This window comes from Pan paniscus, chromosome 5 (assembly GCF_029289425.2).
Source record: "Pan paniscus chromosome 5, NHGRI_mPanPan1-v2.0_pri, whole genome shotgun sequence".
Taxonomy (NCBI): domain Eukaryota; kingdom Metazoa; phylum Chordata; class Mammalia; order Primates; family Hominidae; genus Pan; species Pan paniscus.
In genome coordinates, this window is record NC_073254.2 from 187,554,880 (window position 1) to 187,574,150 (window position 19,271).

General features: G+C 44.0%; 1 protein-coding gene across 3 annotated transcripts in view; it reads left to right on the forward strand.

The window, feature by feature from the left end:
- Positions 1 to 19,271, forward strand: part of TTLL2 (tubulin tyrosine ligase like 2) — a 40,208-nt gene continuing 20,937 nt past the window's right edge. For 2 of the 3 annotated variants that reach the window (XR_010112549.1, XR_010112550.1), the window contains exons 1-4: positions 1 to 1,030; positions 8,385 to 8,427; positions 10,938 to 11,092; positions 12,399 to 14,272. Coding sequence is in view for 1 of the 3 variants with exons in the window: in XM_055114329.2 (XP_054970304.2) it covers positions 845 to 1,030; positions 8,385 to 8,427; positions 10,938 to 11,092; positions 12,399 to 13,973 (1,959 nt within the window). In the remaining 2 variants the exon portion in view is untranslated. Of the gene's footprint in view, positions 1,031 to 8,384; positions 8,428 to 10,937; positions 11,093 to 12,398; positions 18,326 to 19,271 lie in introns of those variants that run through there. The other variant, XM_055114329.2, reaches the window with a different exon arrangement.

The window sequence follows — 19,271 nt, forward strand, 5'->3', positions numbered from 1 at the left end:
CGATGCCTGTAATCGAATAGATGGCAATAAAGCATTCAACTGTCATCCACAGAGGCAGCCACTTGCCAGAGCCAACATGGGCCGAGGGTAGAGAGTCTATGGCTCTGAGACGCCTGGCAAGGCCTCTCCAGTTCCTGCAGTCCTGAACCTCAGGGGTGATGGCCGGAGGCCATTAGATTAGCGAGGACACAGCCTGAGCTGGAAGGAGAGGTCCAACTGGGATCTCTGACACAAACATGGCTTAAACAAAAAGACACGTAATTCATTTTGGAATCTCAACTGCTTTTGTGTAGACATAATTTTTTTTTTTTTTTTTTTTTTTTTGAGATGGAGTCTTGCTCTGTCGCCCGGCTGGAGTGCAGTGGCGCAATCATGGCTCACTGCAATGTCCACCTCCTGGGTTCAAGCAGTTCTCCTGCCTCAGCTTCCCAAGTAGCTGGGATTACAGGCACCCACCACCATGACCAACTAATTTTTGTATTTTTTTAGTAGAGACGGGATTTCAACTCGATTATCTCCATCTCCTGACCTTGTAATCTGCCTGCCTTGGCCTCACAAAGTGCTGGGATTACAGGCATGAGCCACCACACCCAGCCCACATTAAATATTAAGATTCCATGCAGGCGAAGCAACAGGAGAACCTGGCAAGAACAGATGCCACCCCGCCAGGCAGCCCACCAGGCCTGCCCCCTGTGTGCTGGCCTCTGAGGCCTGAGGCATGGGGACTGGCAGGAGGCCCACTGGGTCGGAGAGAGAACTCTGAAGCTTGGAGGGAGGAAGGTGTGATGAAGCCTGGGTCCCTGTCCCTAAGGGGTCCTGACAGTCTGGGCCCCACCCTGAGTCTATGACTGGCCTCCCCTTTGTGAGGAGAGCAGACCCTGCATCATCAGCAACCAGCGCTCCCTCCAGCCTCCGCGCATTTCAGCTGGCGCTGCAGCTGCTGCACAGAGACCCACAGAGGCCACCCTCGGAACCAGCGCCCAATGAGAAGGCGGGACCTGTGTTCCTCCACACAAAGCCAGGCACTGGGGTAAGCGTAGGAGGCGACACGTAGGATGGGAGGGTGGCCCCGTCATGCCTCTGTCCCAGGACCAGCCCCTTCCCGAGAGCACAGGGGCCAGGGTCACTAGGAGCAGCGAGTGTGCACTGGGACCCCCGGGGGGCAATTTGTAGTCAGCCCTTCATACTCCTTCAAAGGAAAAGCAGTCCAGCATTGTATGAAGTCATGTACTTTTCAATCCAAAAATTTCCTATGGTGTCCAGTGCCTCCTGCATGCTGAGGTGCCAGTTATATAAGAGTGAACGAAGTAGACCCAATCCTGAGACTAAAGTTACCAAAGGAGGGGGGTGTAAGTTAACTGCATCCCATAGTGGGTACAGGAAATTCAACTGAATTCAACCAAAGCCGATTGAATGGCCGCTGTGCTCTGGGAACTGTGACAGATGCTAGGGTTATGAGACTGAACTGGATCATCTATGAAACACACATGGTTGTAATTCAGGGCCGAGCAGAATTGTTTCCATAGGATAAGTGTGAAGTGGTATGGACCCCACAGGGAAAAAGAAAATCCCCCCAGTGTAGAAAGGAAGGGCTTCAAGGAGGAGTGGGCATTCATGCTGGGCTTCCTGGGAGAGGTGGGCTTCCATCAGCAGAAACTCAGGGGCTCTAGGGGCATTTGAGGCTGAGGAGGGTGGGCTGAAGCACTGGGCTCCTGTTGTCACACGCGAGCGGGAAGCGGGCTGTGACAGGCCGAACAGCGGCCGAGAACGGGTGCAAGGCCGTGAGTGCCTGCCGGCCTGTGGCCTCCACACCGCAGGCAGAGGTCATGATGAGGGAAGAGATCACACCTGCCCATCTCCAGTCTTCAAAGAGGCAAAGTCAGCTCTCCCAACTTGGGCTAGTGATGGCGTTTGCGTTTCAAGCAGCTCGGTCTACCCCGGGTTTGTTGGAAATGAGGCTACTCTGGGTGTCTCGGGGCTGAGCGTACACATGGGACGTGATCTTCGACCTCTGCGACCTTAGAACTTTCTTGAGAAAACAGAACTTTCCTGATAATTAACAGAAAAAATAGTGCATGATTTCTGGTTTGATAATAAAATAATTATTCTGTGTTTCAAGCAATACAAATTTTTATTCAAAAGAACATTTAGGTAGGAAGTTTTTTTAAGTTGGTCAACTCAAAAAACGGGACTGTCTCATCTATAATTGGGGTGAAAATCATTCTACATTCCATATAAACTATAAGCCACAGCTATTAACTATGCATCAGGAAAGGTGACCAGCAGAATGTGGACCATTTACAGGCCAAGTAAATCTCCACAAATGGCTTCAATGACCTAGAACAATCACGCACAAGGCCTGCAGCTACTGTGCGTTCCTACCCAATAAAGGTGGGATATTTTCTATGTCTACACCAAGCTTGTCCAATCCGAAGTCCTTGGGTCTCATGCAACCCAGGAGAGCTTTGAATGTGGCCCAACACAAATTTGTAAACTTTCTTAAAACATCATGAATTTTTTGTGATTTTGTTTTGTGTTTTTAGCTCATCAGCTGTCGTTAGTGTGAGTGTATTTTATGTGTGGCCCAAGACAATTCTTCTTCTTCCAATGGGCCCAGGGCAGCCAAAAGACTGGACACCCCTGGTAGACAATGTAAATCAAAGAAAATGACCAACGCAAGTCTCAATCATTTAAGAAGTTTATGTGCCAAGGTTAAGGATGTACCCAGGAAAAAGAACACAGAACAACAGGAAAAGGCTGTGGCTTATGCTTTTTCCCCCATAGAGGGTCTGGGGACCTTAATAAGTAAAGAGAAAAGAGTAGGTATTGGGGGAAAGAGGAAGGAAAAAAAAAGGAGGGTCTGTAAGAGGGAAGCAGTTGCAACTTTTTGAATCTTTGGTCAGCATTCACTGAATACACATTTTATAAGTGGGGTGGGTAGAGGAACAGTCGCTTAGCATTCGTCTTGCTTAGTGAAACTTCATTTTTATATAAGATGAAATAAACACAGGACAGAGGATGCCATCAGCTATGCATTTGCCTCAGGTAAATGGAGGGATGACTTTGAGTTCTGTCCTTTGTCCCGTGCCTGTGAAGATGAGTTATCATCTTACATTGTCAGGATGAAATTCAGCAGAACTGTTCTTGGGTAAAGATCTTGGAGCCCACCAGGAATTTCCTTGTGAGGGAGGTCTGTATGTAGCTTTTGCATCTTTGCAGCCATCTTCTTTAGGAGTAAAATGGGAGGCAGGTTTGCCTGATGCAGTTCCCAGCTTGACTTTTCCCTTTGGCTTAGTGGGTTTGTGGTCTTGAGATTTATTTTCCTTTTACAACAACTCACTTCTAAATTTGGAACTCACTGTGCTAAGCCGTGTGGAACAACAACTGTGTGTATGAATTTTACATTCACACCAAGATGGCATATAGGTTTTTACATATTTACGGCTTGGCTACACGGGTGGCTATTAATAGTCAAAAAGTGAAGGAAACCATATTCGCACAAGAGAAACGGAAACATACAGGTTATGTATGGTGAATCTCCAGGAATTCCAAGTAAAGCAGGGAAATGCTTTTGTAATTAACCTCTGAAATCCTAAAAGTATAGGTCTTTTTATATAAAAATGTACACTTTTCTTTCTATCTCTTGCACATGAAAGAGGCAAAGAGCAGCATTGCCTATTCATTGGCGGATGTTTTCTTTGGTTCTCTATGTTGGTGAAAACTCCTTTTACAGCATCTGGTATCAAGGTCACTTGAGAAGGGCCCCTCTCCTTGACCCCAAAATATTTTCTCCTCATTTCAGTTCAATGACACCTGAAATTCCTGGTGTTGAATCACATGGTTTAACCCTTCAGCTGGATCCCGGTCAAATGGAAAGTTGCTCTGGGGCTGTCTGTCCTTTAAGCAGTGAATGTGCCAAAAAGATAAAATGTGAAGAAAAAGACTCTTAGTTATTTTTGCAGAGCCTGTCTTGGATGGAAGAAAGCACCAAAACTAGGAGCTGTTGGCTAAGGAGGCTGCCGTCCCTGGGAGCCGCTGTCTCCTACTGCATCCTGTTGTCCCTCAGTTTTCTGGGCAAACCAGTGGGCCCTCATCTAGAGATCGGGATTCCCGCAGTGATGGAATACATTATTTTTGGCTGACTTCCTTGCCATGGGGCCCCATACACCCAGGAATATCATCAAGGTATGGAAAAAGGGGGCTCTTCCCCCTTCCTACACCAGGAGGCTGTGGCTCTTAAGAAATTGGGTCACTCCTGGTCATTGGAATGCTGTCTATGCCCTGATGACATTGACTGGTGTTCTAGCCCTTGAAGAGGGAAGAGCTGTGCTGGCTTCAAAGTGTCTGTCTGTTGGCTGCATGGTGGAAGATGCCATATGTGTTTCCTTGTTCTAGGTGCATATGCAGTTGGGTTAAATGGTGGCTCAGTACTGAATGGTGGGTGGTATTTTCCTTCCAGATGAGGACTCTGACCTTAGAAGTTTTCAGCGGGTGGCGTTTCACAGTAATGGAGTCTGACATACACAAATGGGACATCCACCTCCATTGCCTGTTCTTGTAGGCTGTGATGTGGCAACGACTCTGTTTAATCTCCAGGATCTCAGAGTTTACATCCTCTGAGCTTGGTACTGGGTGCTTCACCAGTGATAGTGAGATTCCGGGCAGGGCTTTCCCTACCTATGGAAACAGGCACAGGGGTGTCCACTCTCTGAATGTGCACTCCCTTCCTGAACACTGGTTGGGGGAATAGCTCAGATATACTCTAGTTTCCTTCTGGAAGCTTCTATGTGGAGGTCTGACTGCACTCTCCTAGGATGCTGCCCAGTCAGGGACTCTTTATATACCAGGTGTCATTGACAAAAGAGCACTTTCAGTGTCCGCAGTTCAAAGGGCCCATCCCTCTCTCTGTGGCCCCCAGCCTCGTTAAGGACCTGCTCGCAGAACCCCTCCCACGGGCCACACCTGAAACACAGGCTCCCACCTCAGGAAGCTTTTGGCAGTGCAAGGTGGAGATCATGACGTTGCTGATATAATCAGAAAGTTCCTTGGTAGTTTACATATTAGTAGCAAAATCACACTTTTACCTACTTCAGAGACTATCATGACTCAACAGCGTGACTTCCCAGTGAGGCTGAAAACCCTCACTGAGGCCCTGAAAACCCAAATACAGTTTTTCGACATTTTGAGCTTATGTTGAATGACTTCTTTTCAGATAAAGCTTGTAGGCCCGGAGAGCTGTTTTAGTTGGCCATTCTGTCTATGCTCAGGGTTAAGACTGGGTTGGTTAAATTGACAGGTGTCCCAGCTTCTGCCCCAAGTAAGTGGCAAATACTGTTACATAATTCATAATTTCACGTTATATTTTTGTTGTAATATATTTGTATATTTGTATAGTACATTTGTATCATATTACACGTCCCTTTGCCTTTTAAATCTGAGTACGGTAAACCTAATTTATTCTTCTCTAGATAATTTTAATTATTGATTATAAGCTTTGGCTAATATAATGGATGCCTTCAGGGCCTAGCCAGGACCCAGCCTCTGCAATCAAGTGCCCCAGACCCTGTGGCTTTATGTGTTATTTGTATCTTTCGTGAATTTTATTATGCTAGCAGTTGTTCTTGTCTGGTTCCAGCACCATCTCACCAGTTCCCCACCAGCACATCTGATGTATTATAGGCTAGAAGTCCAAATATTCAAAAGCACATTTTATATTATATAAATGTTTCCATGTATATGTATAAATATACACCCAGATGTGATACACACACATGTACATGCAGCACACACTGATTTAAGCACTGAGGGTAAAAGTGTAGGACTCACTCTCTTTGGTAAAATGTCAGGTTTTGTGATGTTTGTTTTCATTGAGAGTAGATATTCCACTGAATTTTGGGTTCAAAGCCAAGAGGGTTAAGTTAGCCATAAATCTCCTGGCTTCCGACCTAGAAAACAGATGTTATAAAAATGGAGGAAGAATTTTAGGCAGATATGAGCAATGGAATGGGAATTGTGTGTCTGTATTACTTGTACTCAGTATAGTTTTTCAATGGTTGAAATAAAAACAATGTACTGGCCAGGTGCAGTGGCTCATTCCTGTAGCCCCAGCACTTTGGGAGGCTGAGGCAGGTGGATCACCTGAGGTCAGGGGTTTGAGACCAGCCTGACCGACATGGTGAAACCCCGTCTCTACTAAAAATACAAAACAAATTATCCAGGCATGGTGGTGCCCACCTGTAATCCCAACTACTTGAGAGGCTGAGGCAGGAGAATCGCTTGAACCAGGGAGGCAGAGGTTGCAGTGAGCCAAGTGTGCCATTGCACTCCAGCCTGGGGGACAAAAGCGAAAATCCATCTCACAACAACAAAAAAAAGAAAAAAGAAAGAAAGAAAACAATATACAAAATGTTTTATTCCATTAATGTAAAGGAAAAGATCTAGACCCCTGTGCCCCTCCCTCCCTGCACTTTGGCATGTTGGTTCATTCATTTATTCCACAAACATGAGGGCACCCTGTCCAGGAACACAGATTAAAAGGACACCTGTGGCCTCATATTTCAGCCAGCGAGGCAGCCAATGGACATTTCCCAAGTCACACAGGCCCCAGGACCAAAAAGGGCAGTGAGGGAGAGCGTTTGGGATGGAGGCTCAGCCAGAGACCCAGGAGGGCAGCGTGGGCATTCGCGTGATCCCTTCTGCAGTGCACAACACTGCAGCACGAGCTCGATAGCGCCCGACTGGGCAAGCCTGCAACTCAGCTCCTTGTCCAGCCGGACCCAGTCGCTCCCCGGGTGTGCTGGGAGAACACAGGGTGAGGTCATGGTGCACCAGTGCCCTTCCTGTTCCTGCACAAGTTGGCTTTCTAAGAGCTACTCAGTACAAATGAGTGTCATTTTCTCTTTATTTTCATTATTTTATTTTATTAACTGAAAAATATTAATTGTATATATTCATTGGGTACCTAGTGAAGTTTTGTTACGTATAATGTATAACGATCTGATCAGAGTAATGAGCATATCTATTGTCTCAAATATTTATCATTTCCTGTGGTGAGGATGTTCAATATCCTCCTTCCAGCTATTTGAAACTATTATATATTACACTGCTGTTAAGCCTGGTCACCCTGCAGTGGCATAGAACACTAGGACTCCTTCCTCCTGTGTGGATGTGACTTTGTGTACTTTAACAAATGTCTCCCTATGCCCCCTCCTCCTAACCTTCCCTGCCTCTAGTATCCTCTGTTGTACGTTTTACTTCAGTTAGATCCACTGTTTTTTTAGCTTCCACATAGGAGTAAGAACATGTGGTGTTTAACTTTCTGTTCTTGGCTTATTTCACTTTACGTAATGTTCTCCAGTTCCATCCATGATGGCATGAATGACAGGATTTCATTCTGTTTTGTGGCTGAATAGTGTTAAAGTGAAGTAAATATGGCCGGAGAAGGGCTCCGTATTTTTATATTTGAGTCCTTCTGGATAGGTAGACAAGATTGAAACCCCAACTTAGGAGTATGCACCTGTAACAATCGCTGAGTCCTGGCCAATCCCCGCAGCTGTACTTCAACCACTCATACACTGCCGAGTGCTCAAACCGTGTTCAAATAAGGCAAACAGCAACCTGTAACCAATCCAGCTGTTGCTGTACCTCACTCCCGATTTCTATACGCCGCTGTACTTTTTATGTCTCTAAATTTGTTCTGACGAAGAGGCACCCCTGGAGTCTCTCTGAATCTGCTGTGATTCTGGGGGCTGTACGATTCGTGAATCATTCGCTGCTCAACTAAACTCCTTTAAATTTAATTTGGCTGAAGTTTTTCTTTTAACAATAGTATTCCATTGTTAAAAGAAAAACCTTAGATAAATTAAATGTAACAGAGTTTAACTAAGAAGGAACTCTTCACGAATTTGGCAGTCACCAAACCAGAACAGGTTCAAAGACCCCACACTGTGTCCGGGTGGGTGAGAATTCATGGAGAGAAAAAGGAAAGTGAGGCACGGAAAATGGAAGTGAGGTACAGAACCTCCTGTTTGTTACAGCACGGGGTTTGCCTTTTTTGAACACAGTTTCAGCAGTTGGCTGCCTGTGGTCGGCTGATTAGTAGTGTGCTAATCACTACTTGGTGATTAGTACAACAGTAAGTTACAGTTTGTTTACCCTCCCATTAGCTGACAGCTCACTGTGTATGAAGGAACCTTTAGACCCAACTTATAAGGAGGCAATGTTAGGCGAAATTCAATTTAATAGAGTAGAGACCGCATTTCCTGTATCCATCTGTCCCTGAATGGACCCCTGGGTAGATTCCGGACCTTGGCTATTGTGACTGTGCCGTAGTAAACACGGGTGCGGTTGCCTCTTGGATGAACTGTTTCCTTTCCTTCCTACAGATGTCCAGTGTGGGGGCAGCTGAGGATCATGGGGGTTCTGCTTGTAAGTTTATGAGGAGCCTCCATGCTGCTCTCTACAGTGGCTGTACTGGTTTCCATTCCCACCAACAGTGTATGAGAGTCCTTTTTTCTCCACAAGCCAGCCAGCCTCCTTCACTGAAAGAAGAAATAATAATATATGTTATGATATAATATATCTAATTAAGTATTATCACTATATTCTATACTTATTTAGCATATTACATAAGATGTTATTGTTGTATACTAATTTGTATTAGGTATTAATAATATACTATTTAGAATATAAATTAAGCATATAAATATATAATTAAATCAATTCCCTGCCATGGGTCGTGGGTGGCATTGCTCATCCCCATCCTCCTTCTCAGCGATGGGGACTTTGTCCCCCTCAGCACAGATCAAGGAAGAAAACCTGCAGGGAGAACTGTCCTCTTACCATAGGGACGAGAGTCCCTCCGAGACAAGACAGTGGTTTTGCTCGTTGGCTCAGCTGTCCTGTTCCAGAACGGGGGCTCGGCCTCACCCGTGCAGAACTAAAAATTGCACTGAAGAGCTTGTGGTCTTGTTTGTTCCAAACAGGCAGTCTCTACCCCAACCCTACAGGCAAACTCCACCACTACAACTAGGGTGACGGAACATCCTCAGTCAGCTTTAAAAACAGCATTTGCTTCCTTCAGAATTGGGAGGTGGAGCCATTTAACTGAAAAGAAGCATTTCCTCCCCTCTGTGTGGGCCTTGGGGGGCTCCTCCCCACCTCTGTCCCCCGCCCTGGGATGATGGCCAATCAGGCCACACCCTGACCCACACCCCAGCCCACACCCTGACCCTCTTCACAGCCACAGGACAAAGTGCTGGCTCTCCCTCCCATGCCAGGGGCTGCAGACGTGTCCCAGCCGACTTCAACAAACCGCACATGCTTTCCACACACAATCAAACCAACCGCTGGCTGTGGTCAGCATCTTCAAGTCTGAGAAAGGCAGGATACAAGACATCTGTGGTAGTTCCAAAAGGACTTTGAGAAGAAAAAGCTCTTGAGTATGCATTGCTCTCTGGAGGACACTCCAATGGGAAGGCAGATGCGTAGTTGAAATGGGGTCCCCAACCCGGCATGGCTTGCCTGGGCAGCCCTGGGAAGGGGCAAAGCCTCATGGGCTGCTCCAGGGAGGGCCGGCCACTCCTCTTGCTGCTGTGGGGAGACGGAACTGAGGTTTGCAGACCTGCCCTGTCTCGGACGGCGCTCGCTGACCAGGCACGGTGGAGCCTGGGGGGTCCAGGCCAGGCCCTAAAAGCCTATTCCAGGGGAGGCAGGGCTCAGGCCAGGGCGCGCCAACCTTCTAGAGCCTCGGATGCAGCGTTCTCAAGGCTGGGAAAAGGTGGGGGTGCCAGAGACTGGACAACATTCAGTCTGCAGTCTGGCGCGGTGTCCCCACATTGGTTTGTGAAATGGCGACTGAGCTTCCACAAGATTCAAGAGGGAGCTGTGATCAGATGACAGCGTATTTCTTGGTGATAGGAAAGAAGCATTTTTAACTTTGTTTAATCCAGTATCCATGGTTATTTCACTCTGGATTTCCTCCTACACACACGCACACACACACACACCACACACAACACATACACACAGATAACACACACAACATACACACAACACACAGACATGCAATGCACCACACACACAACACAAAATATACACACAATATAAGCAGCATACACACAACGCACACAACATACACAGCACATACAACACACACAACACATGAAACACATAACACACATACATACCACATATAACACACAATACACATTCACATATACACAGCAGACAAACACAGCACATACAACACACCACATGCAATACAACACACACTCATACACAACATAAAACATACAACAAATAGCACAAACAAAACACACACCACATGCAACACACGACACACATACATGATACATACAACACAATACATAATACACACACAACATAAACACAGCACATACAACACACAACTCGTGCATACCACATGCAGCACACAACACACACAACATACACACAACACAAGCAACACACACAACTCATACAACATACACAACACACAGCACGCATACATGCTAGATGCAACACAACACACAGCACGCATACAGGCTAGATGCAGCACAACACACATGACACACATGCATGCCATATGCAACACACAATACACTCACACAACACACAACATACAGACAACACATACCACATGTGACACACAATACACACAACATGCACACAAAACACAATACACACAACATGCACAGACAACACAGAAACAACAAACACACTCAACAGGCACAACATAGTCACACACACACACACACACAACCACTACTTGAAACACTTATTGATAGCATGGAACAGAATTTGAAAGCATAACTGCAAACTAGGACAACTGAATTTTAATAACCATGATGGATTGATCAATTCTGTATGTTCCTTGTTAAAGCAACAGCGACAAGGGAGATGCTGTGTGTTCATTGTTGATGCTGCTTTGTTCACAGATGTGAGAACCACCACCCCAGCCTTTACCCTTAACATTCCATCTGAGGCAAACCACACTGAGCAGCCGCCTGCAGGCCTGGGAGCAAGGCTACAGGAAGCAGGTGTTTCCATCCTTCCCAGGCGAGGCCGCCCAACATCAACACTGGAGAAGAAGGTGGGTGGGCAAGCCAGGTAGTTCCTTCCTTCCTTCCTTCCTTCCTTCCTTCCTTCCTTCCTTCCTTCCTTCTTTCCTCCTTCTTTTTTCCCCTCCCTCCCCTCTTCCTTCTTTTTCTTTCCTCCTTCTCTCCTTCCTTCCCTTCCTCCTTCCTGCTCTTCCTCCTTCTTTCTCTGCTTGCTTCCCTCCCTCCTTCCTGCCCTCCCTCCTTCCTCCTTTTCTACTCTTTCCTTCCTTCATTTTCTCCTTCCTTCCTTCCCTCCCTCCCTCCTTCCTTTCTTGTAAAACCTTCACTGAAAGTACAGCATCTGTCAAAATTTACTTCTTTTATATCAATCAGAAATTTTCAAACACTATAGAATTTCCACCAAGTAAGTTATTTATATCATTATGTGATCAATTTTGCACGAACAATACAAATCAAAATTGCCTTAACTTGAAAATTTTGATGAGCACGTTGTCTCAGGACTTTGAAATATGTACATTTTTACCAAGAGTCTTTGACGGTTTTTACCTTTTCTCTAGATCTTAATGAAACATCACACTTCATCATCAGTTATGATCTTCTTAAGAATTATTCTGCTTTCCTTCTTCAAAGTTCAAAAGAATATTTCAAATCTGCCTTTTATCTTTTAAAATGTGAGGCAAAATCTCTACATTATTATTTTCACTGAATAGGTTTAAAAAACTTAAGTTGTTCTTTCCGACTCTCTTTGTCACTAATAACCACTTATTTGAGTGACCCAAGCCTCTATGCACCGAAACCCCTCCAGTGGGCCTGACGGGTCAGGTGGGTGCATGGGGAACCATGGTAGGTGCCTGGCCTTCTTAAATTTCTCAGGCCAAAAGAACTCTTACTAATTTTATGACATCATTGTTTCACACCTCTTGTAACATACTTGAATTCATTTAACTAAATGAAAGTTGACATTCGTGTTTTGTTCTTAATCATGCTCACTTTTTAGGCCAACAGGACGGGCCGCAGATATGGGTCTGCAGGGACTCAGCCCTCAAAAGTATGATGGAGTATTTGCAAACATTTTTAACATGTTACTAACACAATGCAATAGCAGGGAAAAATCTGAAGAAAGAGTAAAGGGGTTCCCAGGACAAGATGGATTTATTCTAATAAAGGGAGCAGAGATGGGTGCATTGGTGAAGAGGCGCGGGTGTCCGGTGAGACTGCACAGTGGGAGGGTGGACACACAGGACAGCTGGCAGCAGCAGGTGCATGGTTTCCTCAGAAAAATCTACTAGGTTATGGTCTTGACCACTCTCCTAACCTTTCTCAATGATCCATTTTTAGAAAAAACCTCATTTGATGGCGGAAGATGAACCTTCAGGGGCCCTCTTGAAGCCGCTGGTTTTTCGCGTTGACGAGACCACCCCGGCTGTGGTGCAAAGCGTCCTCCTGGAGAGGGGGTGGAATAAGTTTGATAAGCAGGAGCAGAACGCGGAGGACTGGAACCTGTACTGGAGGACACCCTCTTTCCGAATGGCCGAACACAACAGTGTTAAACCGTGGCAGCAGCTAAACCACCACCCTGGAACCACCAAGCTTACCAGGAAAGACTGTTTGGCCAAACACCTGAAGCACATGAGGAGGATGTATGGCACTTCCCTGTACCAGTTCATCCCCCTGACGTTCATCATGCCCAGTGACTACACCAAGTTCGTGGCTGAGTACTTTCAGGAGAGGCAGATGCTGGGCACCAAGCACAGCTATTGGATTTGCAAGCCTGCTGAGTTATCTCGTGGGAGGGGGATACTAATTTTCAGTGACTTTAAAGACTTCGTCTTTGATGATATGTACATAGTGCAGAAATATATCTCCAATCCTTTACTTATTGGCAGATATAAATGTGATCTCCGCATCTATGTTTGTGTTACTGGCTTTAAGCCTTTGACCATTTATGTTTATCAGGAAGGGTTGGTTCGGTTTGCCACGGAAAAGTTTGACCTCAGCAATTTGCAAAACAATTATGCCCATTTGACCAACAGCAGCATCAATAAATCCGGGGCCTCTTATGAGAAGATCAAAGAAGTGATTGGTCATGGTTGTAAATGGACGCTCAGCAGATTTTTTTCCTACCTTCGTAGCTGGGATGTGGACGATCTGCTTTTGTGGAAGAAAATCCACCACATGGTTATTCTCACCATTCTCGCCATTGCACCATCTGTCCCCTTTGCTGCCAATTGCTTTGAGCTCTTTGGGTTTGATATTTTGATTGATGACAACTTGAAACCATGGCTTTTAGAGGTCAACTACAGCCCAGCCTTGACCTTGGATTGTTCAACAGATGTGTTGGTGAAGAGAAAACTTGTCCATGATATTATTGACCTGATTTACTTAAATGGTCTAAGAAATGAGGGGAGAGAAGCCAGTAATGCCACACATGGAAATTCCAACATCGACGCTGCAAAAAGTGACAGAGGTGGGCTTGATGCTCATGACTGTCTTCCTTATGATTCTCTTTCATTCACAAGCAGAATGTACAACGAGGATGACTCTGTGGTGGAGAAAGCTGTGAGTGTGCGTCCTGAAGCTGCACCTGCCTCCCAGCTGGAAGGAGAGATGAGTGGGCAGGATTTTCATCTGTCAACACGGGAGATGCCACAAAGCAAGTCCAAGTTACGGAGCAGGCACACGCCTCACAAGACACTCATGCCCTACGCGTCCCTCTTCCAGTCGCACTCCTGCAAGACCAAGACCTCCCCGTGTGTCCTCTCAGACCACGGCAAAGCTCCAGATCCCCAAGCAGGCAACTTTGTTCTTGTTTTTCCTTTCAATGAAGCAACTCTCGGAGCTTCCAGGAATGGATTAAATGTCAAAAGAATAATCCAAGAGCTCCAGAAACTAATGAATAAGCAACATTCCTAAGTGGTAAAAAATCAAATCAAGAAAAAGTGACATGGATTTTTAAAAACCAAGGATCCTCTCCTAGAGAAAGCAATAGTTCAAGTCCCTACCTGTGCCACCAGCATGTTAACTATGACATTGGGACTGAAGATGTGGCCATATGTATAAATATAACAGCTCTGACAAAGCACAATATGTTCAAGTGGTGATTAAACTACATTACATCCCATGTTTATTTGCTCAGGTGTCTTGAAAGAATTCTACAAATACCACACAGCCTCCCACCAGTAATTGAATATGCTACACTACGATTATGCTATGTATGTATTTAAAGAGGAGAAAAAGATTATTCTAATATTTTTAAAGGATTATTAGGTGAAAACAGTACAAAAGAAGCCAGGAGTTAACTTTCTGTGTGTTTTTTTTTAAATCAACCAGTTATTTGTTAAAATTATTTTGTTAACTTAAGATCAGACAATCATTCAGAGTGAGATAAATCACTGAAAGCCCTAATGACTCTGTTGTTTACAAATCCTGGGCTTGAAATCAGACTTTGCTCCAAAGAGCTCCCTGTGGGGGCATCCTCGGGCTGTATTTCAATAGTGGCCCCTTGGCCTTGTCGCCATTTGTTTACCATCACAGCATGTGAGGTCATGGCCTCCCAGATCAAAGTATGCTGTCATTCCTGCCACATAAAAAGCATCTGCAGTCCTAAGACATAAAAATTCCAGGAGGTTACTTGAAAACATTATTCTAGTGAAAGTAGTCAGATACAAAAGGCCACATGTTGTATGACTCCGTTGATATGGAATGTCAGAATTGGCAAATCCATCAAAAGCAGATTGGTGGCTTAGGGGAGGGGTAATGAGGAGTGCCTGCTGATGGGTAGGGGGCTTCCCTTTGGGGTGACAGAAATGTTCTGGAACTATATAGAGGTGATGGTTGCACAACACGGGGAATTCACTAAATATCACTCATGGTACATTTTGTGTTATGTGTGTTTTACCACAATAAAAAAGTTAAAAGCTGGCCATGGTGGCTCATGCCTTCAATCCCAGCATTTTGGGAGGACAAGGTGAGAGGATCTCTTGAGCCCAGGTGTTTAAGACCAGCCTGAGCAACATAACAAGACTCTTCTCACTTAAAAAAAAGAAAAATTAGTTTTTTATTTAAAAAAAAAAAAGGTAGGGATGGGGAAGCGCAGACAGGCGTATCTCCCAGCAGGTTCCTGGGTGGGCAGGCCTGGTCGCAGGTCACAGCTGAGAAGAGCTGGAGCCAGTTGAGAAGACCCCCCGTGGACCAAGGTCAGAAGTCAGTCTGCAGGGGCACTGCTAGACGTGTGCCTCCAGGGTCCCCAGGTGGACAGAACCACTCTCAGTCTGCAGGCAGGATGGGCCAGGACCGAGGTCCAGGGCCCTTTGAGGATCTGCCATAGGACAGAGGTTGGCAAGCCTACTCCAGGGACGGAATTGTGTGTCTCCTGGCAGGACCCCGGCTGGGCAGAACTCTCCCAGATCATAGCCTGGTAGGAAAGGCTAGACCCAAGCCCCAGGGCTGTGTCAGGATCTGCAAGGGTCCAAGTTCATTAAGCTCCATCCAGGGGCACTGGTGGGTGAGACTCTAGCAGTTCCCTATGTGACTGGAACTTCTCCTGGGTGGCAGTAGAATGGGGCTGGAGTCAGCATTCAGAGCTTGTTCAGGCTCTGCAATGGGACGCAGGCCAGCAACCCTATCCTGGTGGCCTAGACCAGCGAGTCTCCCAGCAGGCCCCTGTGTTGTTAAGAGGGCTCCTGGGTCACAGCCGAGAGGGCCTAGAGCCAAGAGAGGGTCCCGTCAGCATCTGCTGTGGAACAAGACCCACTGCAAGCCTCTGGGTGTTTCAGATGGGTGAGTCTCTCTCTAGGTCCTCGTTGGAGCAGGATTAACCTGCAACCACAGCTGAGGGGGGCTGGTGCCAAGGCACAGGGTAATTTTCAAATCCACAGCTGGGACCATGTTGGTGGACCTGCCTGCTGAGGCACTGCTGTGCATGACTTCTCCAGGACTCCTTGGCAGGTGGTTTAGGTAGACTGAAAGTGAAGGGATGGAAAAAGATATTTCAGGCAAATGGAAACCAAAAGAGAGCAAGAATGGCTATCCTTATGTCTGACAAAACAGACTTTAAGTCAATAACTGTAAAAAGAGACAAAGATGGTCCTTACATAATAATAAAGGGGCCCATGCATCAAGAGCATGTTACAGTTTTTAAGTCTGTGTACCCAACATTGGGCCACCTAAATATGTAAAGCCAATAATAATCAATCTGAAGGGAGACATAGACTGCAATATGATAGCAGCAGGAGGGCTTCAATACCCGACTTTCAACAGCAGACAGATCATCCAGACAGAAAATCAGTAAGGAAACATTGGGCTTGAAACTCACATTGGCCCAAATGGACCTAACAGTCATGCACAGAACATTCTCCAGGATAGATCATAGGTGAGGCCACAAAGCAAATCTTAGCAGCTTTAAGAAGACTGGATTCATATCAGGTTTCTTCTCTGACCACAGTGGAATAAAAATAGACATCAAAAACAGGACGATTTTTTTAAAAAAATCACAAACATGTGGAAATTAAGCAATATGCTCCTGAACAACCACTGAGTCAAAGAAGAAATTAAAAAGGAAATTTTAAAATATCTTGAGACAAATGAAAATGGAAACACAACATACCAAAACTTATGGGATGCAGCAAAAGAAGTTATAAAAGAAAAGTTTATACCAATGAATGCCCATATCAAAAAAAAAAAAGATCTCAAATAAACATCTGAACAATGCATTTCAGGGAAGTAGGAAAATAAACTCAACCCAAAGTCAGAAGAAAGGAAATAAAAACTAGAGCAGAAATAAATGAAATAGACACTAGAAAAACAATAGAAAAGAACAATGAAACTACTTGGTTTCTTAAAAACAAAAAAAAATTGTTAAATCTTTCACTAACTGAGGAAAAAAAAAGATGACAATAAAATCAGAAATGAAAGAGGAGACATTACAACTGATACCATAGAAATACAAAGAATCAAAAGAGACTATTGTGAATAATTATATTCCAAGTAATTGGATAATCTAAGAGAAATGGATAAACTTCTAGACACACACAACCTAACAAGACTTAATCATGAAGAAATGGAAAGCCTGAATAGACCAATAACAAGTAAGGATATTGAATCCATAATAGAAAGTCGCTCCTTAAAAAAAGTCCAGGACCTGATGACTTCACTTCTAAATTCTACCAAATATTTAAAGAAGAACAAATACCAATACTCCTCAACTCTTCCAAAAACCTGAAGAAAATACTTCTAAATTCATTTTACAAGGCCAGACAAGGACACTACAAGAAAGAAAATTATAGACCAATATCTCTGATGAACATAGATGCAAAAATCCTCAACAAAATACTAGCAAACTGAATTCAACAGCACTTCAAAGGATCAGAATCAAGTGGATTTTCCCCTGGGATTTGAGGATGGTTCAACATAGGCAAATTAATAAATATAGTACCCCATATTAACAGAACAAAGGGCAAAAATCATTTGATCATCTTGATAGACACACATACAAAAAAAGGATTTGACAAATTCAAAAACTTTTCATGATAGACACACATACAAAAAAAGGATTTGACAAATTCAAAAACCTTTCATGATAAAAATTCTCAGCAAAGTAGAATCAAAGAGGTTACCTCAACACAATAAAGATCGTATATGGCAAGCCTGCAGCTCCCATCATACTCAATAGTAAAATGTTGAAACCTTTTCCTCTAAGGTCAGGAACAACATGAGGATACCTGCTCTCACCACTTCTGCTCAACATCATACTGGAAGTCCTAGTCAGCATTAAGAAAACAAACAAACAAACAAACAAATAGGAAAGAAAAAATAAAATTGTCTCTGTTTGTTGATGACATAATCTTATATATAGAAAACCCTAGAGATCTCACCCCAAACTGTTGCAAACTCAAACAAATTCAGTAAAGTTGCAGGATACAAAATCAACAAGCAAAAAGCAGTTGCATTTCTACACACTAACAACAAACTATATAAAAAAGAAATTAAGAAAATCCCATTTACAATAACATCAAAACAATAAAAATACTTAGCAGTAAATTTAACCAAAGAGGTGAAAAATATGTACGCTGAAAATTATAAAATGTGATGAAAGAAATTGAAGATGACACATATTAAAATATTATCCTGTGTTCATAAACTGTCAGAATGAATATTGTTAAAATGTCTGTACTATCCTAAGCAATCTACAGATTCAATACAATTTCTATCAAAATCCCAATATCATTTTTCATAGAAATAGAAAACACAATCCTAAAATTTGTATGGAACCACAAGAGACCCCAGATAGCCACAGCAATCCTGAACATAGAGAACAGAGCTAGAAGCATAGCACTATTTATTTTCAAAACAGATTACAAAGCTAGAGTAACCAAGCCAGCATGGTGGTTGCATGAACACATACGCATGGACCAGTGGGACAGGATGGAGAGGCCAGAAATCAAGCCACGTATTTACAAGGAATTGATCTTCGACTAAGGTGCCAAGAACACACAACAGGAAAGAACAGTCTCTTCATTAAATGGTGCTGGGAAAACTAAGTGCAGAAAGATGAGATTGGACCTTTTGTTCACACCACATACAAAAATCAACTCAAAATGGATTAGAGGCCCAAACAAAAGACCTGAAACTGTGCAACTACTAGAACAAAACCTAAGGAAAAAGCTGCACAACATTGGTCTGGTCAATGATTTCTTGGATATCACCCCAAAAGAGTAGGTAACAAAAACAAAAATAAATGGGATTAGATCAAACTAAAAGCGCCTACACAGCAAAGGAAACAACAGAGGGAGACACAACCCCCAGGCTGGGAGGAAATATTTGTAAACTCTGTATGTGATAAGGGGCTAGTTTCAAAAATATATTTAAAAATTCAAATACGAGCAAAGGACCTGACTAGACATTCTCAAAAGAAGACACATAAATGGCCGAGAGATACATGAAAAAATGCTCACTATCACAAATCATCAGGGAAATGCAAATTAAAACCACTAGAGCACTTCATGCCTGTTAGAATGGATATTATTAAAAAGATGATCCATTACAATATCCCTTCTAACAGGTATGAAGTGATATCACACTTCGTGTTTTGCTGGGGATGTGGAGAAAAGGAAGCCTTTATACACTGTTAGTAGGAATGTAAATTAATACAGCCATTGTTTTAAAAAAGTATGGATGTTCCTCAAGAAACAAAAAATGGAATTACTATATGAT